At 40.2% G+C, this 17670-nt stretch overlaps 1 protein-coding gene across 5 annotated transcripts in view; it reads right to left on the reverse strand.

The window, feature by feature from the left end:
* Positions 1-17670, reverse strand: part of PLXNB2 (plexin B2) — a 254458-nt gene that overhangs the window by 34944 nt on the left and 201844 nt on the right. For all 5 annotated transcript variants that reach the window (XM_039570587.1, XM_039570583.1, XM_039570585.1 and 2 more), the window contains 3 exons: positions 17126-17298; positions 14775-14923; positions 11699-11807 (listed from right to left, as the gene is read on the reverse strand). In XM_039570587.1, coding sequence (XP_039426521.1) covers positions 11699-11807; positions 14775-14923; positions 17126-17298 — 431 coding nt within the window. The remainder of the gene's footprint in view (positions 1-11698; positions 11808-14774; positions 14924-17125; positions 17299-17670) is intronic.

Here is a 17670-nt window from a genome sequence, read left to right on the forward strand (position 1 = left end):
TACTGTAAATTAACAGTGAGGGCTTTTCATGAACAGCATGATTTAATTACTTCGTCGCTAAGTAGTTTCTGCTTCCAGTTGAGAAAAGCATCCTTATTCAGGACCACACTGAAGCTGCTGAATCACGAGCACGGCTGAAGCCAAGCAAGCCGCGTGACATGGGCTGCCAGCCGGCTCCGAGTGACACTGCCCACTGACCCTGCTCCTCACCATGCCTGCAGACGTGCCACAGCCCTTGCACCCACAGGGCCACAGCTGCTGTGCCTGCAGGCAGCACTGTGTCCTGGGCAGGCAGCACTGTGGTCCCTGGGCAGGCAGCTGGCTTGGGCACTGCACACACAGACAGGATGCCAGGTCTAAGTGCGTGGCTGGTGCATTAGGCTGGGGCATTGCTACGAGGGATCCTGATCCTGCATTTACTGAAGCATACTAGATCAAGACCTTAAGGGAGGCTGTGACTAGGCGATGCCTTTTCTGATGTACAACTGTGCTGCTTCACCATATTAAAACACAGGTTTTTCTTAAATGAGTTGTAAAAAGTAATAAGCTTATTTCTCAGACTCATGTATATTTGTAAATGACAGCTGTTCTCCTCCTCTTGCATAATCTTGCTAAAATGGTTGATAATAAAGTCCAGGCTTGGGGCTATTCCATATGAAGCACATGCAAATAAAGAAAGAGTAAAGAAGTTTGAAAACTTCCCTTGCTGATAAGGGTTTCCTTGATCACTATCACACAGAACTGATCTTCCACTTGAAGGAGGAAAAGCCCTTCCAGAGACAGGGAGCAACGTGCCCACCTCTTCCTAGTCATGCAGCAAATCTCTTTCTCTCACATAGTTTGGCTCAGGCACAGCCCATCTCTGTGACAGCTTACAGCTACAAAACCAAGGGCCTACCAATGGCAGGGAGGAAGGGACTGATATATTGCATTTTGGTTCAAAGCTTAGTGAGTCATCGACAGGTTTTTAACAAGCAGCAGGAATCCATAAAAATGCATCCAGTTGACTTCATGGTTACTTTACAAATTTGTTTTATTGCAGCTCAGATACAGAAGCATGGAGAACTCTTATGTGCTCTGCTTGTTTTATACTTTCATGTCTAAGCAACTTCCCTCTGAAGGAATGCATCATGGTTCAGCACACTTCACAAATCCACAATGACAACTGTAATTTGCTCTCGAGCCATTGAGCTTTAGGAATATGCTTTAACTAATTGGGTGTCAATTGCTTTTTTTCCCTGAGAGAAATCTGTTTGTAAACCCTTCAATCCTCAAGAGTGAGCACATGACTGCTCTCATGCAAGTAACCTTTGATTTAATACATCACTCAGGTTACAAGATTTTATATAGGGAAGTCACTCAAAGTCATTTTAAAGCATTTTAAAAGCTCATTTAGGTCTATATAACCCTGTCTATGCATCCTCATATTTGGATTTAATTGCTTGCTGATTTAAGCTAAATTGAGACAAGTTTAACCAGGGTAAATAAAAAGTTTTAGGGGGTCAGTTTTAAAAATCATATTTGAAATTTAAGTTAGAATAAGTCTAGATATGCACTTTATAGGAAAACTCATTTGTGCTTTTTTACAACTGAATTTAGTTGCTAAAAATATTAAAATCAAGACTGTATATGAAATACACAGTCAATAAATAGTTTATAAAAATGGGTCAAATACTTTAAGTGTAACCCTAGCACATGGACAGAAAACCATACCTTTTATTAAGTTCAAAATAAATCTTAATTGCTATAAATTGTTAACCATGCTGGACTTCTGTATTATCCACAGTAACGCTTAGCTGCATAGTATGCTTAGGACAACTTTCAGATTAAAGTATTCCTCAAGAACCACTAAAGAATCAGTATAGACAAATTCTTTCTCTCTGAAGCTCTGAAGAAATCTATTTAAAATTTGTAGCTTTTCCCTAAATACTACCTCCATTGGAAGGCTAGGCTCCAAGGACAGGCTTAGGAAGGAAATTAATAAGAAACCACTTAAAGCAAGCCTTTAAACATAGACTTAGGAAACAAAGAAAGAAAAAAAATTTCTGAAGCATCACACAAACTATTGTCTGTAACCTCAGCTTAACGAATGAAAGGAAGCTTGCTAAGAATTTCAGCTGGACAACCATATTACTTTCTCTTAGCAAAAAAGTGAAATAATTTCCTTGTTACAGCTCTGTTGGCTTATCTGATGAGTCCCTTTGGCAGGGCTCAGCTGTCTCTGTAGCCAACAATCAGTAAATACGGAGTGAGCCACAAACTTGAAGTCTAATCACTCAGCATCATTGTCTTTGGGGGACCTGTTAGTGGTGGCCTACATTTGTCTCCCTAGGAATAGGGATATAGGGGTAACAGCAAAGCTGTCTCTGAAAAACACAGTTGTAAGGGGGAAGTGAAACAAGCCTCTGTTATGTTTTCCACAGAAACTGTTTTTTTCTTCTTTTTCTTAGAAAGACTCCACCTCTTGGAATTTAAAGCCCAGCTACAGCAGACAGGAGAACTCACCACCCACCCCTCATGCATCCGTTGTGCAGACACATCTCAGTTGCACTTCAGGCTGAATGGAAAACTGGGGCCAAGAACCACTCTGGAAACAGGGAGTGGCCAAAGAGGAGGTGGAATGGTTATGGTTAACTGTTATTTTGTCTTTAATTGCTGATCTTGCAGCTGTCCCTCAAAGGACTATTTTAAAAGCACTTAATTCAAAATACTCATATTTAACGCATTTTAAGTAATTCTGCAAATACCAGGAGCTTTCCAGGGAACAAATAATGTGGACACCTCATAAAAATGATCTAATAAGGAGAAGCTGAACAATGCTTTGTGTGCAGAGGAATTCTTCAGCATGACTGCTAACACTTTGTTACCGTAAACTTGGCAGGAATATTATTTGATTAATTTTAACTTGCTATTTTCTGTTTCATATTTTCCCTCTTTCCCTTCCTCTTAAGGACCTGCCAGAAAAAATAAGCAGCTAAAATAAATTATCAAGAATTTTAACAATTTATATAATTATTTTTTATTGCAAAACCAATGTGCTGTGAATAAGTTTTATTGCTCCTCTAAAATATTCGTGGATGGCTCAAAGAACAAAGCTCCATCGGCCCACCTGGCGGTCTTCTTAAGAGTACCAATAAAGAAAAAAAAAGTTGGGTCATACAAATACTCAACCAGAAAGCATTTTACAAAAATGCAATTAGATAGATAGGATCAGGAGGAGAATGATATTTCACTCAATGCCAAGTTAATTTGAAGAAGTGCCATCAGTGGTGATACAAGACTTCAACAAGAACTGTGTTTCCTAAGGAGAAGGTAGCCCCTTCCCATGGTACTCACCAGTCAGACAGACACATACAGACCCTTGGAAGGTGCCAGCTCTAGTCTCATCTTATCTTATGCAGTCTGGCAAAGCTGCACCTGACCCACAGGTCTACGTTGTTTACCAAAGTCCTACATGAGATTCCTTCTCCTTGCAGAGGAAAACGAGGGGCAGACAGTAAATCTGTCAGTGTAAACCTTGTTTGAGGGATAATAAAAATGCTGCTTTTACCAAGATGGAAGGCCCTTTAATTTGAACTTGACCCTGAGCAATACCGAATGTTCAACTGTTACAAATGGGACTGATAAGCCTCCAACCTCAAGTGCTGCGGTATCAGTGATGCTATTTTTTTCCAAATCCCCTCAAGGATTTTTTCTCTCCTTCTTTCTGCCCTGTTGTCATTTCAGTCTCTGAATCAGAAGTACACCTGCTGTCATGATAAATAACCTGCTTTCTTCTTCAGCCCTCTACACCTTGAGATCTTTGTTGGCTCCATCAGAAGACACCGGGGGGAACTCACACTTTCTATAACATCACTGTAACATCACACTGCAGTGTTCAGTGCAATTATGATGTTAAACAGAACATTTGATAATGTGTCTTGTATGGAATTTGTAGCAGTCCTGTAATAATTCTTCTGGAAAACATCAGCCCTTGTGAGGACTTGGCAATACTTCATTTCTCATGGACACAGTAAAATTTAAACAACCCTGCAAATGCTGATTTAACCCTTGTTTTATAATTCCTTAAAGTGTAGAAAATCATTCAAACATATTTCGGTTTTTTTCTTATTTTACTTGAAATGAAGGAGTGTTTTTTTCAGGCCTATACTTCTTTTTTCACCAGGAAAATAATGTTCATGTCTTCCAGGTGGTTTAATGTTTGAGCATAAATATTTTCTGCAATAGCAGGCTACCTCATTATGTGGGCTTTTTGATAGTCTAGTTTGAAAAGCCTGTTCCGATGTCTGTCAGCTGTTCAGTGGCCTGGTTTTTGCAGAGTCTAGTAAGCCGTCTCCCAGCAGAGGGACTTTGTGCCACCAGGACTCCCCACTGCCTTTTGTTCTCACGATCATGCCCTGTGTTTGTAGAAAGTGGATTTGCATAAAACCTATGCAAATCCACAGCTATGCTATTCAGAATGAAATTCAATACAATGGTTCAGTTGGGAGTGATCTTCAATCATCATTTAGTCCAACTTGTTACCAGGTGTAACTTGCTCCCTGCTGCATGATTTATCCTGAAAAAATTATTTGATCTAAACAAGATTTCTTGCTTGTAGGTCTGAGCAGATTTTAATCTGTTTGTCATGGGAAATTTGAGCACTTTACAGTTAAACCTTCCTTAAATCCTACCTAGATGTTGAGTTAAAGATCTCAAAGTCCACCTGCAACCCAACTTTTCCATGTTGTACCAGACTGCTGGGTAAGTATACCTGAACTGATAAGCAGTTTTCCCAGTTCTTTGATATCCACAAGGCTATTATCCTTGTTGGAAGGATACCAATAGGTTACCTCTTGTGCTTTTACACCTGTGGTTAGCACCCATCCTGTTGCTATGGTTTAGCTGGAAGCAGCGGTTTTCTGCTCCAAGCAGTGAGACAACGCCACTTGTACATTGCTTTTGGTACCTAACATTCAAATAATGCTAGTATGTGTAGTAGCAAATTTTTTTCTTCTCTTTGTAATACCAATGTAATACCTTACGTGGCATTTCCATTCCTGTGTGCCACTGTCTTATCCTTACTTCATCAGCACAGCAGTACTGGAAAAAACCCAATGAAAAATATTGACAAAAAAGCTCCAACTGGCCCAAGTATGTATATGACTTCACATTCAGGCCATGTTCCAATGTCCTGTTTTCTTCATCACAGCCAGAAGTCTCTTCTTTGCTTGCTTTGTTTGTATCTTTTGCCCCCTACTTAAAAATCTGTTCACAGAAATGTGGATATATTTTTCATTGTAGTTTCATGCTTTCTGTGTGCTAGAGGGTAAATTATCTCCAAGTCTGTTCCACTTATAATCACATTTAGACATGAACTTGCTTATTAGCAGTGTACATGACTGCTGCTCTTACACAGCTACTGTAGGTGCTCTGAGCATTCGCATTTAGCTCTTACATTTTTCATCCTGTTTATTAATCTAGAATGAACTTTTAAATCTTTAATATTTTATGAGTAGCAATTAGTCTTTTTGCAGAGTTAGGAAGGTGATATCTTATTTCTTCAGATTTTTAAACTTCTATTTTAATAAAAAAATACCTTTTGTAGTCTGAAAATTCTTTCAGAGTGCTCCGAGCATTTTAAATCTCTATGGTCTGCTGGTGTCAAATCAAAGCCCATCTTTTACTGGGCTAGCAGTGGGGTTATTCCTATGCTTCTTTTAATTTTTTTTCCCTGGTTCTTCACAATTTTCTTTGCAATTAAAGACATGGAGGTTTAAAAGAGAACCATTCCCCCAGCCTCTTTTTTGATCACCCATCTTACATCTGGGATTGGATTTTCCAGAGAGATTCATGTTCTTGTTCACTCATTCTGTTTGCGCTGCAGCTGTCCTGGTTTGCACTGTCCATGTCCAGCCAAATCACTTCTGGTCCCTTGCGCAGTATCCAAGAACAAGAGGAGTGCACACCCATGGAGCATCACCAAAGTTCTGCCTGTCTTCTTTTTCCATTTCTCTGCTTTTCCATTTGTCTGTCATCAAGCACAACCTCATCTATACAAAGTTTCCTTTTCCCAGGAGAATTCCTGAACATGACTCTGTAAATAAGGATACTGGCTACTATAGTACCCATCTGTGGTAAGCAGTTTCTAGACCATGAACTAGATCACTGACATAAAATTGGTTGCCCTTTATCCTTCACTGAAGCAGAAAATCAAAGAGAGAAACAGCAAACCTCCAAGAAGGCTACTGGTGGATCACAAGAAGGGCCAGGAACTGAAGAACAGTTGGACAGCAACAGAGAAGGGGAGCCGAACAGAGATGCATGGAAACCTTGGCACAAAGTCTATGCTTCAGAGGGGGATGTTGGAAAAAACACAACTGTGCCAGATCACAAGCAGAGAGACAACTGGGAAGGGGAAAGATGATGGTGTCAGAGTATGTCCCCATGATGCTGTGAGAGATGCCAGCTGCAGCACAAGGGGAAACCAGCAGCAGATGGAGGTGTTCAAACGGACATGATGGGCAGCAAATGGCAAAGCCACCTAAGCTCCCTTCTCTTGGCTCCTGTAGACACTGACCTCCAGTTGGGGGTTTGCCTTTGATGCAAGTGCATTTCTTCACAAGTAGGAATGGGCTCTTGTGGTTCCACACAAGCAGAAAACAGGGATGCTGTTTCCCAGGCCTGATGACAGCACACACAGACGTGGATAAGATTTTCACAAATGTACAGGCCATGCTGTTGTTCTGCACCTATCACATCCATCTTTCCTTCACAAGTAACTCTTCCCTCTCCTCATCCTGGTTCCAGCTGCAGTAAGTTCTGGCTCTTGAAGAAGAAGCAATTTTTTACCAAAATTATCTGCCTCACACTGAAAGCCAAATTATTCTGTGAACTCTTGCATATTATGCACACAAGAATAAAAGGCATAGCCCACGAAGTGCTGTAGACACTCACCAGCTTCTTGGAGGTCAAAATGTCATTTAATGGACCATAAAGGTAACCACAGGAGCTAAATTAAACCTCTGAATGGGAAACTCAAGCCATTAGGAACTTCTTTCCCCCTCCACTTCCCTCCTCTCTCAGACTCAAGGGAGCCTGTTTCTTGTTTCTTCAGACAAGCCACCCACTCACAGGATATTCAACCAGAGAATTTCCACTGCGCATTCTTGGCAGCCTGGTGTTCACCACAGTGGCTGACCTGACCTGCTGGCTCGCCTCATCACAGTATCCATAACACAAGTCAGTTCCTGGGTTATTTCTGCAACAGCAGAGAGATCGAGCTGAGTCCTGCCTTTCTGGGGGCTGCTTTGTCCAAACCTTACATCCTGTAAGCTGAACAAATGCTTCCAGGCACTCCAGGTGCCCGGGCAGAGCATTTGCCTGGCAATGCACATTGTGTGTTGCCTGCTGTGGATGGGACTCTTATGCAAAGGGCTGGTATGTTAAACAGCTTATTCTTTGGCCTGAAAGCAGCATCTTTTTATCATGAGGCAGATACCACATGATTTTCTGAAAAGACTACAGAGCTTTGCTGACGGGTTTGGTGGAGAAATGGAAGCATGCGTGACTGGAAAGTCTGCACTATCATACAGCCAGTGTTTACTGGCAGCTCTCAAGCAGAATCATGAGCACTGGATGGTGGGACATGTATTTAAATGCATGGCTCAGATGATACAGAGTAAAGACTAACAATATCCGCATGAAAAAGGGGCAACTTCACTAAAACTCTCAGCTATCCAAGAGTTCTCCTGTCCCCCATGCAGACTGACACACAAACAATATGTACTGCAGGACTTAAGAATAAAATAAGATCCTCTGGAAGCAATTCCAGACTTCTGCGGATGTGTGGTTTATCAGCATCAATCATAATGGCAACAAGCATGTAATTTTCCCCACAAAAAACCCCACCCAAAGCCCCCAGGTACAGTGTAAATTGAATGTATTGAGGCAAAGACTCAGGGAGAAAAATCAAGGAGTGAGCTGAAACCCTCTGTGAAAGCCTTGAGGCACTTTCCTGGTGAGGGCTTCCAGTGCAATTGCTTCAAACATAAAGAAGCAAAGCAGAGGATGGACGCAGGTAAGAGGAAACTGCCAAGTAGAGTAGATTAAGGTGGAAGAGTGCACCTTGTTAAATGTAACTGTGCTGTTCATTTCACATTCAAACTTCCAGTATGGTGAATAGTGATGTTGATGTTTGTTTTCAGGTCAAATTCCAGTTTATCCTCCCTTCTTCCTCCTTTTGGTTATTCATCTCATCTTGTTTAGGTAAACAGACTTCCTGGTTTACAAGAAGTCATTTTTTCCGAGCCAGTTCAGGAATGTATTAGACTTTTGCAAAGTTCTACCTCTAAATTCACCATCTTAGATCTATTTGAGCTTTCTGAAACCCTATAGTCTCTTTAACCTGCACAGCCTAAACCTCACAAAGTTGTTCAGACAAACAGATGCTGGAGATGCCAGAACCAGCTGCAAGCTCTTGTCCTGGTGCTTTGAGTCTAAAGAAGAGGTGTTCTGAGAAAAGAATCAGCACTTGTGTGGGACCAGCAAATCTGGGCCATATCCCTTGGAAAAGCTTAACTCCTTCTTTTGAGACTGCTTCTCACTGCCATAGTAACAAGCAAATCAGATAAAGTTAACAACAAATGAAAAAGCAGGACTGGCCTTTAGCCATGTTACTGCTCCACCTGCTCAGAGACCAGCCAAGCTGTCAGTGCTCCAGATGTACCGCATAGCTGGATATTAAAATTTATTATAAGTTCATTTCTATTTCACTAAACAGGAGAATGGTTATTGCCTGATCCTTCTTATAGTGAAACAATAGAAATGTCAGCAGAGGATGACTGGGTTATCAGAATTTAATTTTACTGGGACTGTACTTGAACTGCACTCAGGTTGGATAGAGAAATTGTGATGGGTAGGGAGACATAAAGCTTTCTCCTCCTGTTATGCAACAAATATAGATATTTACTGTATAGCACAGACACTTGTGGATCAGGGCATTTTTGTTCAGAAATAATTTTAAATTGAAACCATGACTTCCCTCTGAACTGGATTTTTGACCCATTTCATGAAAGTCTTGCACATTTGTCACTTCTGAAACGTTCTGTGCTGGCAGACAGGGGAAAAAGCATGAGTCTGAGCCCCAAATTGTTCTGACTACTGATTCTCATCAATCCACCTTTAAAAATAAATCACACCATTCAGACTGGGTATCAACAAGTGCCAAATATAGTACTACTTATAGAATCACTGAATGGTTTGGGATGGAAGGGACCTGGTCCAACCCCCCCACCATGGGCAGGGACACTGTTCCCTAGATCAGGTTGCTCAAAGCCCCAAACAACCTGGCCTCGAACAATTCCAATCATGGGGCAGATACAGCTTTTCTGGGCAACTTCTTTTAGTGATTCACCACTCTTGTCGTATAAAAAATTCTTCCTTATACCAAATCTACTTGATAAGTGCTTTTGGTGGTAGATACTAATCACATGTACAAGGCTGAGACAGTGGGGCATATGGTGATACCTCTGGTGTACACAGACACACCAGATGAGCATCTCCAGTGTCTCCTCGTGCACTTCTGCCCCGTGATGCCACACACTGCATTTAGAATAGTCACTGTTAAAGATGAAGCTATTCTGCTTCAAGTGTCCAGAGCTCACAGTAAAAACAGTGGTAGTTACCAGCAGAAGGGTAGCCATCCAATGTGTCAAAGAAACAGGGAAATACATAAGAGAAAATTTGTTTTAGGAGGGCTCTTGGAAAGAAGATTATTTTCTTTCCTTTGTATATACTGAGTAGAAGAGGTTTTACACAAAGCACAGATTTTGCATGTCTGCTGAGAGAGGTCACCAAAGAACTGTCTGACAAAAGCACTGAAACAAGATTGAAGCTTTTAAGCCAACATTAGCTGATGCAACTGTCTGCTCTGATCTGCTCTGATTGTCTGTTCTCACGCCAAAGCATTGGTGTCACACTTGTAGAGGTGCACATCAATGTGACGCTCCTGTACTGACTCCAATCCTACTGCAGTCCAAAGTTGGCTTCATTTTCTGGTGGAATAAAGAGAAATGAAACTAGAAACCAGTATCACCATTTTAAAGTTTGAATTGTATTACTTGTCATTGCTTCACATACTGTAAATAGGGTCCACATGGAAAGATTTTGCAGTAAATAAAAGTGCTCTTTATCAGCAGTTGGCTTAGGCATCTGATTTTTCAGTAACCTCAATGCAGGCAGAGACTGACACACAGGGACTCTTGTACTTACAGGGGAACATCCACCTAGTTGATTCTGGTGCACAGCTACGTTTCCTAGCACCTCCCTGATAGGCAATTAAGAATCTTTCCCTGAAGTGGCCAAAAGCAGTGGCTCCTTACGTCCCTCTCAGATGGGCTGAGCAGGGAATCACACCAAAACAAGTCCAAAGACAGGCTTTGAATCCTGCCTGGTTCAGCTTACATTTCAACCCACTCTATAATAACTTTATGTCCTTTCCATGAAAATAATGAGAAAATCTTTATACACAGAAGGATGGGAGAACTGGTGCAAAACATACCCAACAGATTCATGTCAAAATCTCACGTAGGGCTTACTGTCATAGTCTATGTCCTAGAGACAACAAACATACACATGGCAGATTATATTGTTGCTCTCTGGTTAAGATCATAACCTGTATTTCCGCAAAGGAACAGATGACATATTCAAGCAGAAAGGGTAGGGTTTTTTTGCAGCTGTATCACCAGAGAGAGGAGGTATTTGCTTGGAAATTATAGAAAACCCACTTCTAGCCCATTTTGTGAAAACAAGAATATCCTCTTCTCAGTAAAATGTCATTCTTGACTTATTCCACTGTTTAATGCTGACTCCTTTCCTTTACTTCTCATCAAGAATTAATGAGACAGAAGTTTAAATAAGGGAGAAGATAAAAGCCTAACACACAAGTTATGTTTTATAGTTTTATAGCTTATAAGTGTAATTTTAAGTATCAGTATGGGGACTGATATTATTTAAACCTCTCAACTATCACATGATCTTATAAAATTTGAAGACCTCATAGATACAGATAAAACTGCTTGCTACTAAAACCACAGGCCAGACGAGCTATAAGCTAGGGCCACATTTAGAGCAAAGAAATTAACATGGAAATGAAATTCTCTTTCATAGTCACACTGGAAACAAAGCATATAAGTAATATGAACACATATCATGCTGTCTGTGGCTCTGCATGCCATACTTTTGAATGAAATAAATTATTAAAGAAATTAATGAACCTTCATTACTTATTCTTCAGCTGCTCTGCATCCATTCTTCTAATTAAGAACATTGCCTAGACTAAATATTGTGATTAAAATAGTGCACCACGTGTCTGGAGAATACCTAATTTTTCACAATGCTGACTTCTTTTTTATTTAATAGTGATACTGAAGAAATATTACATCACTAATGAGTAGGTTTATTCCAGTTGCTTTTCTACCACATCTTTGTTTTGAATGGCAAACATCATCATCCTATTTTGAGACTATGGATCTATTTATGAGAATTGATTTTTGGTACACCTTTTGTATATATATATTATGGAATTAAGTGTTTTCCAATATTCTTGAATGACAGTGCTATTGATGAAAGACTAAGACAAACACAACCGATTCTGTGCTTAACTTTAACTTAAATCATGCACAAAGTATAAAACAGGTCTCTCAAAAATTGCACTTACCTGGTATGTAAACAAAACTTCACTTGGTGATTTACCTAATTTTCCATTGATGTTAACTTCAATTTGACCTTGTTGTGGTTCATTCATTGGTCCAACTTGACACACAATCCTAAAAAGAAAGAATGTAAGCTTATCTGTTAGAAGTAACAGCTGCAATACCAATGCAATATATGTGACCTACCACACACACTGCCAGCAAAAGCGCCAACTTTGCTTTATCCTATACAATGTAATCCAGTGCTGCCTCAGATTTCCAGCAAAACCACCCAAGAATAGTTTGCTCGTCTATCTAAAGGCTGGTAAAACCGAAACCTGAGCACTGTATGCAGCAACTTCAGCAGTCCATTAGTAGAAGTGCCTTCTGCAGAAGACTCAAATTCAGCCCATAAGTCAGTTGAACTTCTGCAACCTGACACAAGATTTACAGTGGACTTTGTGATGTTAAAAAAAACCAAACCCACAAAGGAGCCCCCACCTCCTTGAGGCAAACATCAGATCACCAGCTGTCTTATAATTTTGTGTGTTTTAACTGCTGACAATTTTGCTGTGCATCTTGCTACCTTTCAGCTTCAAACTACTGCCTTTTCACACCTATGATCAAAATCCCTTCAGAATTACTGTTCTCTGAAAATAAATTCACAGATAAAACATGCAAAATCAGAGGTCAAGGAACACTGGCCAAGAAAACACTGCCTTAAAACTAACACTGCTGCTGAGTGATAGCTAGGATGTTTAAACTTTTATTTCAAACAGGTAAACCACAGAATGAAAGCATGAAAAGGCAATAAGGATTTGACACACTTGAAAACTGGGACGAATGCTTAATGGAGAGCTGATAATACAGTTAGATAAGGAGTGTATAATGCTTGCAGCCTGCTCAGTCAGACGGTTTCATATAGGACACGCCCTGAGGATCACTGCTCATTTCTGTCGCTCTTTCACTCCAGGATTATTGCTATTCTTCCTTAAGCAGTGCATGACTGCTTAAAAAATCCCAAAGTAGCAAAAAACCCTCAACGACTCCAAATTACTGGGTATAATGTACTCAAATTGAGACTTATAATAAAAGGATTTTCAAGTCCCTCTGCAGATCACTCCAGACTTTTTTCCTGGGTACTGGCAAATGGACAAAATTCTCTGAATTCTTGCATGCCCTGGCATGTGTATGGCTGCCTGAGCCTGTTCCTCATCATCTCTCTACTGTATTCTTGGAAGTTGTATCTTCATGTCAGGCAGAAACAGGAAACGGTGCCTTTGGAAGAATTTTTACCATATGTCAAGCTAGGGAAAGCAGTCGGGGGCCGGGGCTGGGGGATGTGGGGGAAACACCGTAGCAGGGATTTTAATTGGAAAAGTTCCCTCCCCTCCCCAGCGCTGGCATTACCTCCCTTCCCCCACATTACTAATGGAAAACTACAAAGAATGAGAACAGACTTCTCGAAGGCCAACAATTAAATCACTGCAGAGCCAGAAAGCACCCTTAACTGTCTTAAATCTTGCTGTGCATGGGAGCAACTGTCTCCTAAAAAGACTAGCATTTTACTACAGAAGGATAGGGGAGCCAGACAAGGCACTTTTTATTATTTTCTAATTTAATTTTATAAAAAAAGTTAATAATAAAACAAAAGAACAGAGGAAGACAAAGACAGAAAATTATAGATATCTGTTTGAAGATTTTGATAACTTTTTAAAGGCTTCCCTAGTCGAGAACATCCTTCAAAATCCACTAATTTGTTGATAAATGACATGATGCAAGTTGCATTTGTTCTCACCCATTACTACACTGCCAGAACTTAGGAAACCAGTAATGTTGCTATGATACCAGGAACCAGTCATCTCAGTTCTGGCTCCTTTCCATGTATTTAAAAATATCAAAAAGCTTTAGAAAAAGCCAAGAGGATGGGGAAATTCTTGTAAGACTATGTTGCAATTCAGTGCAGCTTTTGCAAACACTGAAAACAGGGAATGGAGAAAGATGACCGTAAAAAAGTTTGTAATTCTTTGGATTGGAAGTACATGTAAATCCAGGAGAGATGGCAATAAAATTGGGAAGCAGTAAGAAATAAACAGCTATTCTTTAGCTTCTTCAGTCCTAGAGGCCTGGGAAGCTTCTAAATGCCTGGTCCACACATTGACTAAAGTTAAATATTTTTCAAAAGAAAAAAAAAATCACTTAGGCATTTTCAAAGTCCCTTTCAAAACATGCCACAGGAATAGCAAAAAGTTACTGTGTTACACGTTAATTTATAAGAAGGGAAAGAAAGCCAAGGTTTCAATTGCAGCCTTCAAAACTGAATGAAAGAAAAATCACACCACCTAAAATATGTCATTACTCTTAACATTACTACTGAACCTTCCTGCTATGCTTTTCATCAGCTAATATCAAAAGGGTATTTCCCTCTTGAAATTAGAAGCTTGATATAATCTGTAGTAAACACCTAGATACCTACCAAGAAGAATTTAGGCATTCTGTTTTAATTTTTGGCACCGCTTAAGAGTGTGACAAGTAATCCACAAAACATCTACCAACCTGCTTAGGCACTTCAACACCCATGGACTTTTTGGCTTTGAGATGAAACTTAGTCATCTACAGCTAAACCTGAACTCTGGGCTCCCTCCCTGCCCCCAGGAAAGAAACTCTATGGCTGGAGTAAACAGATTTAAGCTTCCTCTTTCTTTGCCTGCTTTCCCATAAATCTTGTATGCTTGGCTTCATTGTGGTTCAGATTTAGCAAAGTCATAATGACTAGATTGTACATGTAGAATGCCTTTAATTTAAAAACAAATAGTTTTGATATATGTACAGTAATAGTTTATGAAAGCTTTTCAATCAAGTAAGGAAAAAACTTCAATCAGAAGCAGGATGGTAGTACACAATTGTAAATTTGTTGCTGTTACAATCTATAAAAATTTTAAGTAAAGAGTCAGACATGTTACTATGAAATATTGCAGGTATGTCACACTAGTTCTTTTCGAAATGGTAACATTTGTAACCACAAGAAGATCATCTTTTCTTGAAAATGCACAGAAGTTCATTTTTTCTTCTAAAATCTTATGAAAAACATCCATCAATTACCTTGTGGAAACAGAGTAGAACTCCTCTTTAAAAAGACATTCCTTGTCTGCCACTGTTACATTTTTTACATCTTCTGCTTTTATTCCCAAATTAGATCCCATTATGGTCAAAAGAACTCCACCACTTAGTGGTCCAGTTTTTGGCTCAATCTGTGTTTGCACGAGGGAGAGAGGGGAAAAAAAAAGCAAAATTAAATACTGCAGTGACTATGTTGATCTTCTATATTATTTAAAGCTACTTTGACTTAGCAACATTTGAAATGCAGATGTTTCTTGTAGGACATACAAAAAAACATGCTATGCAACTTTTTAATGTTAATCAATCATCTGTTAGCTCAGAACTAGTATTCAACAGTTGCAGATTTTATGTCTCCTGTGGCAGACTGTTATGTACAAAACTCTTGCCTGGTGTTTATTCTGTTTTAAGTTTGCTTCCTCCACTAAAGTACTGTGATTTTGAAAAGCAAATGGATTGCACTCTTCTCACAGTCCTTCCACAGAGCTTTTCCAGAATTTTGTTTTCATGATTTTATCCCTTTAGGTTCACAGCAGAGCAGTGCACCTTCCTAACACACAGTGCCCCATGTAGTGCCTTCAAAAGTTCCTCCATTCCCTTGATTTTCCTTACTGCATCTCATGGTAGGGTACTGCAGCATGGGCTGATGCTTATTGAGTAATTTGCAAATAAAATGAGGACAGAGAAGATCCTGCCATTGCAGTGGACTCCTCAGACTGAAATATGGCCCTGACAGGCACTTAAATTCAGAATATTTGTTGAAAGGCTAACCTGCTTTCCTACATAATGCTGGGAGCACCTCCAGCAGGACCTTTTCAGATCTTCAGCTTTGGAGGGCCACAAGTTCGCCATCAAGACAAGGGAGGTTGTACTTCACTGTCTGCTCCATCAAAATCAGTCTCTTAGGTCTAAGCAAGTCTGAGCACAGAGACATGGCTGCCTCTGCTGGCTGCCTAGCCCAGCTCCAGAATCACTTGCTCCATTTTCCCACTGCTTCAACTTCCTAAACTTCTGCCCACTGGATGTCCATTTGCACTCAACCCATAAACAAACTAGCTGAAAAATTATTCAACTGTTTGTCTAGCTGTTTCCAAATGTTATGTTCATATCTAAAGCTAATGTGAGCTCTGAAAAATCTAATATATTTTAGTATGTTTTTTAATGCAAAAGAATGTAGAAACAGTATCCCAGGTGAAAACCCTTTTTTCTTAATTTTCCTTTTCCTTTCTTCTCAAATTGTGTTTACCTGGGCATAGGTATTACACAAGCATTCTTCTCCACACTTTCTGTTGAGATTCCAGGGTATTTACCTTGCTTGGCAGTCTTCAACTGCTTAACAGCCATTTCATCTTAGCTTTGGCTACCTTCCCCCATGTACTGCAGGTCTGCCAGTAGGCACAGCCTCCAGGGTTGCAGTGTCTCTACCAGTTTGAGCCACAGGTTTCACACACAGTTCCTACTGAGTGAAACATCCCTGTTCCAACTCTCAACCTCTGTCATACAGTTACCACATTTTGTAATGGCTTGGGATATGTTCTCATCAAACAATGTGTCTGAGTTTTGAAGTACTGATACCACCACTGCAGCAATTTAGATTTGCCCAGCGGAAGCATGTATCACTCTTTTCTCAACAATTATGCCCATAAAAGCAGCATTTGGCTTGTTTCTGAAAAGGACATGGATTTATGACTTTCTTTGCCTGCTGATCCATGAAGGTGGAAACAATCTTCCCTGACCCTGTGTGAAGGCTCCAACTACAGAGTAAGTCAGGGGTGCACATATGGCCTCTCCGATTTCTTACATTCAATTTCTACAGCTTTGGGTTTGATGCTGGTGTAGACTGAACAATATCACTGACACCTGGAAGACATTTTGTGACGCAGAAACAATCTGCTCCCTTAATAAATACTATTTAAAACTCTAGCTTGAAGCCTGTAAATGAGCCTGTTATATACTTGTAGTTCCAGGAGCAGTGAACCTCTCTTACAGACTCATTTCAGGTAGAAAGGACTTTATGAGAGAAAAAATCCGTGCTATTCTAATCATTCTTATGCAAGAATCAAGTGCCACATTTTAAGCATGCACTGCTAGCCTGGCTTCTGACACAGCGAAGACAAGGCTTGAAAAACAAGGAGGCTCAAAGACTCCATTCAGTCTCTTACTTTGAGTCTTTACAAATCTCTCACACACATCACTACTGACATTATTTCCTTTCAGCTCTTTCAGAGGCTTACTTAACACCCTAGGAAAAAACCTGCCTTTCAGTATGAGCTTGCTTGGCTCCTTTCTCCTGAAAAATATTACACTGGTGGGGAGAGAAAAAAAAGCAATCTTACACGAGTGATCTCTGGAGGAGGACACGTGTCAGTGGGGGGAGCGTGACAGAGTTTTTCATACACGCACTTGCTGGGCTTGCCATCTTCTTCACACCAGACACACTTATAGTTGGGATCGGCAGCAAGGCATAAGCTGCAGTCGCTTCGTCCGTAGGAGCAGTTGTACAGAGTCACTGAAAGATGAACAACAAACACACTTAGACATTTATCTCTGTTTCAAGGGTATTCAGTGTCCTTTAGGAAGGAAAACTAACCCTGTGTATAAAGTTCAGTGGAGTCGCGTGAGTAATACGTACAGTCGGTACTTAACCCCTGAATGATGCTGAGAGAAAATTGTATTTTTCCTCTACGGAAAAACCTGACATTTATCCATCTGTAGAGTATGACTACTATCAAGTAAACCCCAAATATATTTTTGTCACTGAGCAGTGACATGGGATACACATCATAAAGTCACCCCAAGACACACTGTCAAAACATTCAAGTACAAAGTCCTTACTTTGACTGAGCTCAATAACACATAGAGCTGTTCAAAGATTAATTCA

This window comes from Corvus cornix, chromosome 1A, assembly GCF_000738735.6.
Source record: "Corvus cornix cornix isolate S_Up_H32 chromosome 1A, ASM73873v5, whole genome shotgun sequence".
Taxonomy (NCBI): Eukaryota; Metazoa; Chordata; class Aves; order Passeriformes; family Corvidae; genus Corvus; species Corvus cornix.